The sequence below is a fragment of the Hemitrygon akajei genome, chromosome 10 (genome assembly GCF_048418815.1).
Source record: "Hemitrygon akajei chromosome 10, sHemAka1.3, whole genome shotgun sequence".
Taxonomy (NCBI): domain Eukaryota; kingdom Metazoa; phylum Chordata; class Chondrichthyes; order Myliobatiformes; family Dasyatidae; genus Hemitrygon; species Hemitrygon akajei.
In genome coordinates, this window is record NC_133133.1 from 50,546,666 (window position 1) to 50,560,066 (window position 13,401).

General features: G+C 39.6%; 1 protein-coding gene across 1 annotated transcript in view; it reads right to left on the reverse strand.

Moving 5' to 3' along the window:
- Positions 1-13,401, reverse strand: part of zdhhc9 (zDHHC palmitoyltransferase 9) — a 121,687-nt gene that overhangs the window by 12,807 nt on the left and 95,479 nt on the right. The window contains exons 3-5 of the mRNA XM_073058252.1: positions 12,681-12,839; positions 11,581-11,718; positions 3,550-3,598 (exon numbers count right to left, since the gene is read on the reverse strand). Of these exons, the coding sequence (XP_072914353.1) occupies positions 3,550-3,598; positions 11,581-11,718; positions 12,681-12,839 (346 nt within the window). The remainder of the gene's footprint in view (positions 1-3,549; positions 3,599-11,580; positions 11,719-12,680; positions 12,840-13,401) is intronic.

The following is a 13,401-nucleotide window of genomic DNA, read 5'->3' on the forward strand; positions in this document are numbered from 1 at the left end:
GGTTCATCACTGAAGGCGTGTCCAAGTAGCACCAGAAGGTGTATTCTAGAACTTCTGCAAAAAGCCACTGGATATTTGGAAGAGTGGTAAAGCAACTCAAACCACGTGGGAGGGAGAGAAGTAGTTTGTTGGAGTGGGAAGGGCAAAAATAAGACCAGGACATCAGGGAGCCTTCCAAAAATCAATTCCATCCTGTAAAAGAATGCACAGTACTTCCCAACAAATATGCAAAGAATTTTAACAGTTGCACCAATAGGAGAGTCCTCTTCTGTTAACCTCTTCTTTCCTGGGTGCAGGTGACACTGTTTCTTGGCAATATAAAAATACTGGATACTTAATAAGCTGCTACAAGCAGCAATTCCAATCTGAAAACTTATTTATATCTTCACCATGTGTGTAAAATTAATAATATTTGACACAAACAAATTCACTCAAATAGATTATTTGGAGCAATCATATCATGGACCTTTTGGAAATTAGCTACCAGAATTCCCCATTTAAAAAAATAGGAGCTGCAGAAGAATATATATTATACCTGCCCCTGCCTGGTGAATCATTCATTAATTGATCTGGTTATTGGCCTCAATTTCTTTCTCTTGCCTGATGCTCAGAATGCTTGATTTCATTATAGTCCAAATCTATAGGGTGCTGCCTTTACTTCTGTGGTGAACAATTTGATTTTTAGAGCTAGGTGCATTACGAACAAGCCAGCAAGAATGGCCTGTCCAAAACATCTGCTGTCATGAAGTGCTGCAGTCTGTGTGGTGACAGCGCTAATTAAGGGAAAGTGATGGATGGTGTGTAACCTGGAGTGGAACTTCTAGCTGGTGCCGTTCCCACGTGCCTGCTCTGGCAGGTTTGTGAGGTGGTACAGAAACAGCTTGGCAGGCAGATGGTGGTGGACTTTAGGAGATCTAGGCCTCATATGGAGCCAGTGATCATTAATGGAGAATGTGTGGAGCAGGTTAAGACCTACAAGTATCTGGGAGTACAGTTAGACGAGAAGCTAGACTGGACTGCCAACACAGATGCCTTGTGCAGGAAGACACAGAGTCGACTGTACTTCCTAAGAAGGTTGGCGTCATTCAATGTCTGTAGTGAGATGCTGAAGATGTTCTATAGGTCAGTTGTGGAGAGCGCCCTCTTCTTTGTGGTGGCGTGTTGGGGAGGAAGCATTAAGAAGAGGGACGCCTCACGTCTTAATAAGCTGGTAAGGAAGGCGGGCTCTGTCGTGGGCAAAGTACTGGAGAGTTTAACATCGGTAGCTGAGCGAAGGGCGCTGAGTAGGCTACGGTCAATTATGGATTACTCTGAACATCCTCTACATAGCACCATCCAGAGACAGAGAAGCAGTTTCAGCGACAGGTTACTATCGATGCAATGCTCCTCAGACAGGATGAAGAGGTCAATACTCCCCAATGCCATTAGGCTTTACAATTCAACCGCCAGGACTTAAGAACTTTTTAAAAGCTATTATTAATGCTTTTTGAGATAGTGATTTAGATGCATATCATATTTTTTTACTGAGTTAAGTATTGTATGTAATTAGTTTTGCTACAACAAGTGTATGGGACATTGGAAAAAAAGTTGAATTTCCCCATGGGGATGAATAAAGTATCTATCTATCTATCTATCTATCAATCACAAACAAGAGAAAATCTGCAGACGCTGGAAACCCAAGCAACTCACCCTAAATGCTGGAGGAACTCAGCAGGCCAGGCAGCATCTACGGAAAAGGGTACAGTCAACCTTTCGGGCCGAGACTCTTCAACAGGACAGGAGAATTAAGGAATTAAGGAGATTGAGAGGGGATCTGATTGCAACATATAAGATTATTAAGGGATTAGACAAGATAGAGGCTGGAAATATGTTCCAGATGCTGGGAGAGTCCAGTACCAGAGGGCATGGTTTGAGAATAAGGGGTAGGTCATTTAGGACAGAGTTAAGGAAAAACTTCTTCTCCCAGAGAGTTGTGGGGGTCTGGAATGCACTGCCTCGGAAGGCAGTGGAGGCCAATTCTCTGGATGCTTTCAAGAAGGAGCTAGATAGGTATCTTATGGATAGGGGAATCAAGGGATATGGGGACAAGGCAGGAACCGGGTATTGATAGTAGACGATCAGCCCTGATCTCAGAATGGCTCGAAGGGCTGAATGGTCTACTTCTGCACCTATTGTCTATTGAGAAAAAAAGATGAGGAGTCAGAGCTAGAAGCTGGGTGGAGGGGTGGAAGAAACTCAAGGTGATGGGTGAAATTTGGAGGGGGAGGGGTGAAGTAAAGAGCTGGGATGTTGATTAGTGAAATAAATACAGGGCTGGAGAAGGGGGACATCAAATAGGAGAGGACAGAAGCCATGGAAGAAAAAAAAAGGGGAAGGAGCACTAGAGGGAGGCAATGGGCAGGCAAGGAGATAAGGTGAGAGAGGGAAAAGGGAATGGGGAATGGTGAAGTGGGGGGGGCGGGGGGAATTACTGGAAGTTCAAGAAATCAATGTTCAAGCCATCAGGTTGGAGGATACCCAGAAGGAAGATAAGGTGTTGCTCCTCCAACCTGAGTGTGGCCTCATCACAAAAGTAGAGGTGGCCAATGGCTGGTCATGTTGGAATAGGAATGGGAGATCCCGCTTTTCCTGGTGGACACAGCGTAGGTGCTCGGCAAAGTGGTCTCCCAATCTACAGCAGGTCTCACTGAGCACCTATGCTTCATCCGCTGAGATCCTCCAGCACTTTGTGTGTGTCGGCCGGTAATACAGTGTATTTTGCAGATGACATGCTGTACAATGCAGCCACTGTGACCAGGTAGAGAAGGTGGTACATGTTCAGAGTGGTTCATTCAGCATTCAAGTCTTATGTGTATTGAAGCTGTAGACATCCATCTTCCATCATACTCCTGACCAGAATTTTGTAGATGGTAGAAAAGCTTTGGGCAGACTCGTGATCAAGTTACAATTGCATGGGATGTACTTTAATACCTCAGGCAGTCATTCTGTGTGTTCTTATCTACTGACTCCACCTTGGGATGCCATTCCCAAACCCAATAGTGCTCTTCCTACACAACTAGCCTAACAATAGAGTCTGGTAGGTCAACCATGGAAAATTGATTCCTCTCTCAATACAGAAGGCCATTTACTGTGTAGTACACCAACAATGAAAATTAATTAACACAAAGGTCTAACAGGAACTACAGCTCTACCATATTCAATTATTCATCTTAGCATTTAAAGTACAAGAAACTGCATATAAGATAGCAAAAGTAAATACTTGTGAGTTACCAATAATAAAATCTTCAATATTCTAAAAGCTGACAAAGGTCACATATTATCTTACTGCGGGAGTAGTGGAAATATGTACTCACATGACATTTAAGAAGTATTTAGATAAGCAACTCAAATATCATAGAAGGCTAGAGACCAAGTGTTGGAAAATAGGTAAGCATCTGATGGTTGATGGTTTGCACAAATGCTGTGGATTGTGGAATTATTTCCCCACTGTGTGAGTCTAAAGATTATGACTATTAATACTTTCAAACATAGATGCTGCTCAAAGGATATGTTCCTGGTGTGTCCTTCAGTGTGTTTAAAAAGCCATTGTCCACTGATCCTGTTTATTAAAAAAAATAAGAAAATATGTTGAAGATACAAGTCAGATAGATGGAATGAGGCAGCTTCCCCCCCCCCCCCCCCACCTCCCCAAGGCTAAAGGAAGAACACAAAAGTCTAGTTAATATTACATGGGCCGTCAGGGTGGAGTTTCCAACAGAAAATAACAGCAAAAAATGCATATATATGGCATTTTCAAATACAGGAGCAAGATTCAAAGCAATACATCTTTGAATTGGGAAATAACGTTGGGGAAGAAGCAACAAAACATAGCGTCTCATTTAAAGTAAAGAAATAATGTCAGTGAAAACCTGTAGGAATAAAATAGCACAGTTGTGAAATGGTGACATTAGACTGCATTTGTATTCACCCAAAAGAACCATATTGTTGATCAACGAGAGGAGATTTAGGTTGAATCTCAATGTAAATTATTTTATTAAACACATGATCTGCAAATTTGATTAGTTGATTCAATAATGACCATTTATACTTTGCATTTCTGTGAAACTACCATTATTTGTAAAATTCAAACACTAAACTTAAAATGTTGTTACATCAATGAAAGTTATTTTCCAGCAGCTTGTCAAAAAGCATAATGGTTAAAATACTTCCCAACTACCATTAATATTTGCACCTTTTTAATGCAAGCTCTTTAGGTAACTGAGAACTCAAAACTGCAGTGTGGATTTGATGGCAAACTATCAAAGTAGTGTATTATGGCGCACACTGAACAGCAAGATCAGCCACCCACATGTGCATAGGTACCAGTGGAAAATCACACTTGTCCTCTGATTTAACTTTCTCCTCCTCAGATTTTGATATACAGATAAAGATACAAAGCATGACATTGTGGGATTTACCCCCCAAAAACAGACCAAATCATTATCATCTATGCATTCAGCTACTTTGTTAATCTTTAACATGTGATGAGTTAATTAAGTACCTCATAACTCAGGATGTGTTTCTGGCAATAACATTTCTAATGAAATCAGCACTAAAATGGGGTATTCATATGCATTATTGATGGGTGTTTACTGACATGAATCTTGCTCCCACTGTGCTTCACAATGTTATGCAGGGAACCTGGTGTGAACCTCAGCCCATCCCACTACTGCTTGCAGCTGTGCCAAGATTATTACCATAAAAATCTGTAGACTGGGAAGGGCTGTTTGGCAGAGAGAGAGAGATAGAGAGACAGAGAGGACTGAGGGAATTATAAGGAATTAACACTGTGGTTAGAGCAAGGTGGGGCACCAAAACATTCATACATTCTCTCGCATAATCAAATATACATTTTGAAATGCTAAGTTTCATCCCTTCATAATTCAATTATTACAGATTTTCAAAATTACAGAAGGAAATTCATTATAATGTCATAATGCACACATAAAATTCAGTTCCACTGAAATCAATAGAACTTCACAGATCAATACACACATTTAATACATGCAACAAAAAGGATTAATTACATTCTCTGTGACATTTTCTTTCTCAGAATCCCATATCTCATTTTAGCCCCATCTTTCTATATGTATTTAAATCAAATACTTTAATTTAGCTTCCTGTTTTAAACTGCATTTCTCAGCAAGGAGCCTCCAGTCTGGCTGGTTAAATAAATATAGTTGACGAACTAGTCTTTCCATGCTAAAAACCATTGAGAGGGCACGGTGACTAGAAAGGTCACCAGCAACTCCAAATTGCTTCTCAAAAGCTCACTAAAAATGTAATAAACAGTGAAGTCATTCATTTGGCTCTTGTCATGAAATTTATTGATGGTTTGGAACATGTATTCCTCACATGCATACCAGACATAATTCAGGTTTAGCATTTGCACTCTGTGAAGTGGAAAACGGTCAGAGACTTTTGAGGCAACGTATTACATATAAGGCAGAAAACAACAGAAATACACAAATTTTCATAAATTTAGCGGACTTATCAGAGGGACTCCCCAAGGATCAGTACAGTGCCCTGAGCTATTCACTATTAAGTTAGTGACTTAGATGGAGAAAATGTGTAACATGTCCAAGTTTACTAATAACGCAACTCCTGGACAGAAAGATGCAGTGAGGCACAAGGGCTCTTAAACGTCACAATGATGAACCTGGGTGGCAGAAGGATGAAGATAAAAATGTTAGGTTATGCATTTGAGGAGATGAAATAAGGGAGTATATTTGTTAGTGTTGAGAAGCTAGTAAATGCTGGTGAACAGAGGGATTTTAGTGCCTTGGCTCAATAAACACTAGGTATAAGCAAACAGAGACTACAAGCAATTAGGAAGGAACATAGTTGGTCATTATTGAAATACTTAAGTAAGGAAGTAGCTTAAATTTTGTTACACTATGAAGAGACTACACCCTGAAAACTATGCAGTTTTGGGTTTCCATAGCTAAAGGAGATTATTATACTTGTCTTGAAGTCAGAAAAACAGATTCATTTGGTCCACTCATGGGAATCAGTCTAATGAAGAGATTCCTTTATGATGACAGATCAAGAAAGACCAGCTTATACAAACTGGAGTTTCAAAGAATAAGAAATGATTTAGTGGAAATATGCAATTTTTTGAAATGAGACTGATAGAAATTAGGTCATACGCTCAACTGAAGATTCTGAAATTAGGAGACATGCACACAACATAAAGAGTCAACTATGCAGACCCAAATGAAGATGGATGTATATATATAATTTTTGAAATTCTTTAACATGGAAAAAACTGGAATTCTCAGTGGTTGTGTGTACTTAGAAGTGAAGAATTGATCAGCATTGTTGAAGCCCCAACTACGTGGAACAGCAAAGCAGCCTCAAGTTGCCTGACGCTCAACTACTCCTCCTATGTCTCAAATTCTTTCTTGCTAACTAAAGGATGAAATTACCCAGGTGTCCAGTCCAATTCCTCTCCTTGCTAGAGATGTACAAGAATGCCTTGCCTGGTTGCCCATTCACTGTGTGTGGTAAGTGTCTGCTGCACTTTCATCCAAGGAAAAGAATCAAAGTCACACTGCACAGAAATTGGCCCTTCAGCCAAATTTATTGTGGCCAATTACCCTACCAATGTGCATATCTTTGGGATGTGGGATGGAACCAGGTAACCCACACAATCACAAGAAGATCACTGCAAACTCCACCCAGCTGCTATCGGGGTCACTGGAGCTGTGAGAAACAGCTCTGATATCCGTGCCACTGTCGTTTTCAATGCAATTCAAAAAGGATGCATCACCATTGCAAATTTTAAGACATCTTGAAGGTCATTTTTCATTACCTTTAAGGGAAGAATTTTAAAACACGTTTTTTTTTTAAAAATGTGATATTTAAATGTTTCTTTTTAAGCAAAGTGATTTGTTGGAATCTTGGTAAAAGGCATTCCCCTACAGCTACTGAGCACAAGCTATTTATGAATAAGCTGAATTCTGAACACATGCACCAAGAAAAGAAGCAGTTGTTTCATAAAATGTTGGAGTTCAAAATATCCTGTGAACAGAGACTGGCAACAGACACACTTCATTTTAATTAAGCCAACATTGGCCTCATTCATTTTGAGGATGGGGCTGTTACAAATGTTACGTACGACAGTGCAGGTTGGTGAATGAGGGAGGATGGAAAGGAGAAAGGCAGAGAGATTTATAACATGATCAACACAAGAGAAAAGAGACACATGAACCATTCCTGAACCTACAGTTAGAAGTTTCAGGTCATACAATGCAGTCAGAAGCAGCTCAGAATAATAATGTGGACAGCAAGCCAGCCCAACACCACAGCATGCATTTTATTCTTGTACAAAGTATGACATATTGGTAACTATAACATCATGTGTGCCTGCTGTCTGTAGCAAAGCATTTTTACCCATGCTGAAACATTTTCTCCGCTCCCTCTTTCTGCCTGCATATCCCCCCCAACTATTGTAGTTTGGTTGAGAATAATAAATAAACTTTGATTTAACTGGAAGGAAATTACAATATCCAGTAGCAAAACTCTAAATGCTGGAACACAGAGGTCATCTTAAGAGGAAAAAAAACGAACAAATACAAATTTGAAGAATGAGTGGCGATCCTACTGATGCATACTAGATTCTGAGGGAGGAGTCTTCATTAGGTAGATAATGTGAGCAGGGCTATTACCCAAGCTGAGATCTAGATGTAGTTTCAGGATAGTGTGTCACCCATTTAATGAAGAGAAATTTACTCTCCAGAATGCTAATGGAACTTTGGGTCTACCTATCACAGAGATATGTTGGGTGCTGCATCATTAAGTACTATCAAAACAGTAATAGATGGATTTCTGGACTATACTGGAATCAGGGTTATGGCTATTATTTAGGAAAGATGACTTGAAACCAAGTGTGGATAAGCCTTGACAACGTAAGGCAAAAGTGGCAATGGAGCTTATCGCTGTTCCATAGTGTTTTCAGGACAAGACCCTGCATGAAGTTTCAGGAGAAAAGATGAATACAAGAAACAAGTTATTGTGGACAGTGAGAACATTTTTGGTAGATGCCCCATGCAGCAGCTCAAGTGGGGAGGGGTCCCTTTATTTTACAAGTAAAGAAATCATAGACAGTTGTAAAAACCATAAGGTGATTTTAAATTTCTACATATTGACTGGGACTCCCATACTGTAAAAGTACTAGATGGGATAGTCTGTTAAATAGGTTCAGGGAAGCTTCTTTAATCAGGACATAAAAGTCCCAACTAGAGAGAGTGTGATAATAGATCTCCAGTTAGGGAATAAGACTGGGTAGGTAACAGAAGTTTTCCTTTGGTTCTGATTTTGTATAGTTAGAGAGGATCGGAGTTGATGACACCGTTGATTTTTTTGTTTTTTTCTTAGATACTATAAACAGCCCATGTGTTTTTTTTCCTCTCTTTTTTTTTATTAGTTAGTGGCTATTTTCTTAGATTAGTTCTTGTTTTTTTGGGGGGGTATAATTTTTTTTCTTTTTCTTCTTTTTCTGTTTTTTTTTCATATTGATATACCCAGTTTTTTTTGTCCTGTTTATATTATATATTTGTATTATCTTGTATGGTTTGGGAAGACCTAACTATAGGGTACTTATTGTTTATGTATCCTTTTATGCTCATTTTAATTTTGTAATTTTGTAATCCCAATAATTATGTATCAAGTTTATCATGTTGATATTAATAAAAAGATTGAAAAATAAAAGTTTGTGTACAGGAACACTTTGCTCTGAGTAATCATAATGCAGTTGTTTCAATATAATTATGGAGAAGGATAGATATTCAAGTTGAGATTCTAAATTGGAGGTTTTTTGGTGAAGATGTACTTAGTAAGTGGGAGATCTTCAAAGGGGAAATTTTGAGAGTACAGATTCTTGTCAGAATAAAAGGCAAAGCTATAAGGTTTAGGGAACCTTGGTTTTTGTGAGGAATTGAAGCCCTGGTTAAGAAAAAGGAGGAGATGCATAGCAGATACAGGCAGAAAGGAGCAAATTAGGTACTTGAGGAGTATAAGAAATGCAAGAGCACACCCAAGAAGGAAACCAGGAGGGTAAAAGGCATCAGGTTGCTCTAGTGGGCAAGATGAAGGAGAATCGCAAGGGCTTCCACAGATATATTAAAAGCAAAAGGATAGCAAGGGACAAATTTAGTCATCTGAAAGATCAGAGTGGTAATCTATACATGGAACTGAAAGAGATGGGGGAGAACTTAAATAGATCTTTTGCATCTGTATTTACTCGGGAGATGGACACAGAGTCTATAGATGGAAGGCAAAGTTGCAGTGAGGTCAAGGACTATATACAGTTTACAGAGGAGGATGGGTTTGTTGTCTAGAGACAAGTTAGGTTGGATGAAATCCCCAGGGCCTGACAAGACCCTGTTTGAGGCTAGTGCATAAATTGCAGAGGTCCTAGCAGAGAAATTTAAAACATCCTTAGCATGGTGAGGTGCCAGAGGATTGGAGGGTAGCTAATGTTGTTCCATTGTTCAAGAAAGGCTCCAAGAATAAGCCAAGAAATTAAAGGCCAGTGAGTCTGATATTAGTAGTGAGTAAATATTGGAAGGTATTCCAAGGACTGGATATATAAATATTTGGATAGACACAGACTAATTAGGGATTGTCAACATGCCTTTGTGTGTGGTAGGCCATGACTAACCAATCTTATAAAGTATTTACATAGACTTTAGCAAGATCTTTGACAAGGTCCAATACAGCAGGTTGGTCAAGACGGTTCAGTTGTTTGGCATGCAAGATGAGGTAGTAAATTGAATTAGATATTGGCTTCGCGGGAGAAGCCAGAGAACAGCAGTAGAGTGGTTGCCCCTCTGATTAGTAGTGTGCTGCAGAGATCAATGTTGGGTCAAATGTCATTTGTCATCTATATAAATGATCTGGATGATAATGTGGTAAACTTGATCAGCAAATTTGCAAATTGCACCAAGGTTGGGGATATAGTGGACAGCATGGAAGACCATCAAAGTTTGCAGAGGGATCTGGACCAGCTGGAAAAATGGGCTGAAAAATTGCAGATGGAATTTAATGCAGACAAGTGTAAGGTACAACACTTTTGGAGGAGAACCAGGGCAGGACTTTCACAGTCAGTGGTAGGGCACTAAGGATTGTGGTAGAACAAATGGATCTGGGAATACAGATCTATAATTCCTTTAAAGGGCTTTACAGATAGATAGGGCCATAAAGAAAGCTTTTGGTACATTGGTCTTCATAAATCTAAGTAATAAGTACAGGGGATGGGATGTTATGTTGAAGTTGTATAAGACATTGATGAGGCCTAATTTGGAGAATCATGTGCAGTTTCGGTTACCTACCTAAAGGAAAGATATCAGCAAGGTTGAAAGAGCACAGAGGAAATATACTAGGACATTGCCAGGACTTGAGGACCCGAGTTAAAAGGAAAGGTTGAAGAGGTTAGGACTTTATTCCCCAGAGCATAGAAGAATGAGGGGTAATTTGATAGAGGTATACAAAATTATGAAGGGTATAGACAGAGTAAATGCAAGCAGACTTTTTCTACTGAGATTGGTGGGGTTAGAACTAAAGGTCATGGGTTAAGGGTGAAAAGTGAAACATTTAAGGGGAACACGCATGGCAACCTCTTCACTCAGAGGCTGGTGGGAGTGTAGAATGAGCTACCAGCTGGTTGGTGGACGTGGATTCAATTTGAATATTTAAGAGAAATTTGGATGGGTGCATGGCTGGGAGGGGTATGGAGGGCTCTGGGTCTGGGTGAAGGTCGACGGAACTAGGCACATTAAATAGTCTGGCACAGACTAGCTGGGCCAAAAAAGACCTGTTTCTGTGCTGTAATGTTCTATGACTCTTAAGTCAAATTCTACTCTGACCCCTGTGGATTTGGATCAGCTGCACAGAGCCAACACCCTCCTTCCCCATAATGCTGTTGCACCTGAGGAGGAAAGAGAACAGTGTGGGGAATGGAGACCACAACACACTTATACTGAGAAAGCAAATTGAGTGTTCTGCGTATATTTCAACAGACGTGGCTTTACTAAATCTAATTGATTATTTTTGAGGGGGAAGAGCCAAAACATGAAAAGGCAAATCATTTTATATCTGGCAAAGAAAACCTTTTGCTTTCACGTTGCCTGAAATAACTTAATTTCATGAGTCACCAGTTTTAATGGACAAAGCTCCAGCTGTATTTTATTTTTAAATCGGCGATCTCTTCAGCTGATGGACGGACTGATGTGGTAAGCGGATACATATTAAAAGTAAGCTGATGTACATAATTATGGCAGAACACAAGCCTGTCTATTACAAACATTTGATATCATAGAAAGAAAGATACACTCTACAAGCTATGCTGAAAATCAATATAATTTCTGAAAGCTCAGAACAATCCTAAGTTCTATTTGCTTTTGATCTTCCTACACGGAGAAAGATAGCAAAAAGAACTATCATTAAATGTACTAATTAATCAAATTTCATTGAAAACCTAACATGTCAAATCTTTGAGATAATTAGACTACAAGCTAATAAACTCCCCTGGTTACTTACTCAGTGCCACGTGCACAATATCAAAAGCAAAGATGTAGACAGTGAGGAATGACAATGAGATGGTAAAGAGGTAAAAGAAACGGTAATTCCTCTTTCCAACACAATTTCCAACCCAGGGACAGTGGTGATCAAAACGCTCTGTGAAGGAATAAACACAGGAAATTAAAATTTGCAACCTTTTCTTTTCTAATTCAAATTATGCACCTTGGATATCAACTGTAGAGCAAATTGGCCTGAAGAAGTGTCTCAGACCGAAACATCAACTGTTTATTCTTTTCCATAGATGCTACCTGACCTGCTGAGTTCTGCCAGCAGTTTATGTGTGTTGCTATGGATTACAGTAACTTTTGGAGAAGGGACAGAATAAGGTGGCAGAATTTTTAAAGTAGCAAGGCCACTAGCAAAGGGATAAAATGGATTGTACAGAGATCAGGATAGTATACCAGGCACGCTGCACATAATGTACAAGGACCATAGAAATGCACGGCACAGAGGGGAGCTGTTCATCTCATTGTCGTCACACTGGAAATCTACCTCGGCATAAAGCCACTGCACATCCCTGAAACTTGGGACCTTGTTTAATGAAATAAAACAGAACAGAAATTCAACAAATGTTAGAACTCCAACTAACATGCCGAAGAGTTGCCTATCCACCATGTAGTATCACCAGCTCATTCTGTTAGCACTTCAATCCCATCAAGTTTCAAAGTAGAACCTGAAATGTTTCCATATTCCACATATTTGAATCAATGTTCCTGATAATGCCAGAATAATCATTCTTGTAAAGGTGCCTCGATCCTAAGAGAAAGTCGCAAACAGATCAAGTTCGCTTGTCAACTATCTGCTCCATTTTAGAAACCTTCAGAAGGCAAACCATGGAAAAGCCAATTTCAATGCAAGTTCTAAACTGCAATTGTTGAACTTGGACACAAATTTCCACTCAAAGTAATGCAATACAGCTTTTGAGTAGTTTGGTGTCTTGAGAAAAAGAGTGATTTTCAGCGGGAGAGCTCATCACTGAGAGGTACTATACGTCTACTTTTAGCCAGGGTCTCTGGATTACTTCAAGAGCACTTTAAAAGAATGACCATCTTACTTACCCACACAGTTATCACAGACACTGCAATGGGATGCCCGGGGTGGACGGAATATCTTGCACGTATAGCAATATTTCAATTTGATAATCTGATTGTTGATTTGAATATCTTTAATTCTTGGTGGTGGTCGTTGACCTGCTGGGACGTTGCCATTGGCTGCCTCTGGAAATGATAGTAAACGCAGATAAATAAACCTCTTATAATATTAAAAATACATATTTCATAATTATATAGCACAGAAGTGGGCTTGATGGCCCAATTCATCCACACCAGCTGAGAAACCCATTGATACTAATCTCATTTGCCTGTATTAGGTCCATATCCCTCTTCTTCATTTCCAGCCAAGTACCTGTCCAAAAGTTTTTAAAACTTTGTATCTAGCTCTTTGCATTCACTAGCAGTTCATCCCATATAACCTGTATTTCAGATTTCTTTTAAATTTCTCCCCTCACGTTAAACCTATGCCCTCTTGTTTCAGACTCTCACTGTAGGATAATATCTCTGACTATCCTTTCCCTATCTCCCATAATTTTATAAACCTCTATAACGTCACCTCTCAGCTTCTTGTTTTTCAGCAAGACTAAAACACAGTAAGGCCTATAAGTAAAGCCCTCAATTCCAGGCAACATCTTGATGAATCCCTTCTACACTCTTTCTAATGCTACTGCATCTTTCCTGTAGTGCGGTGACCAAAATACTCCAGGAGCGGCTTCACCAGTGTTTT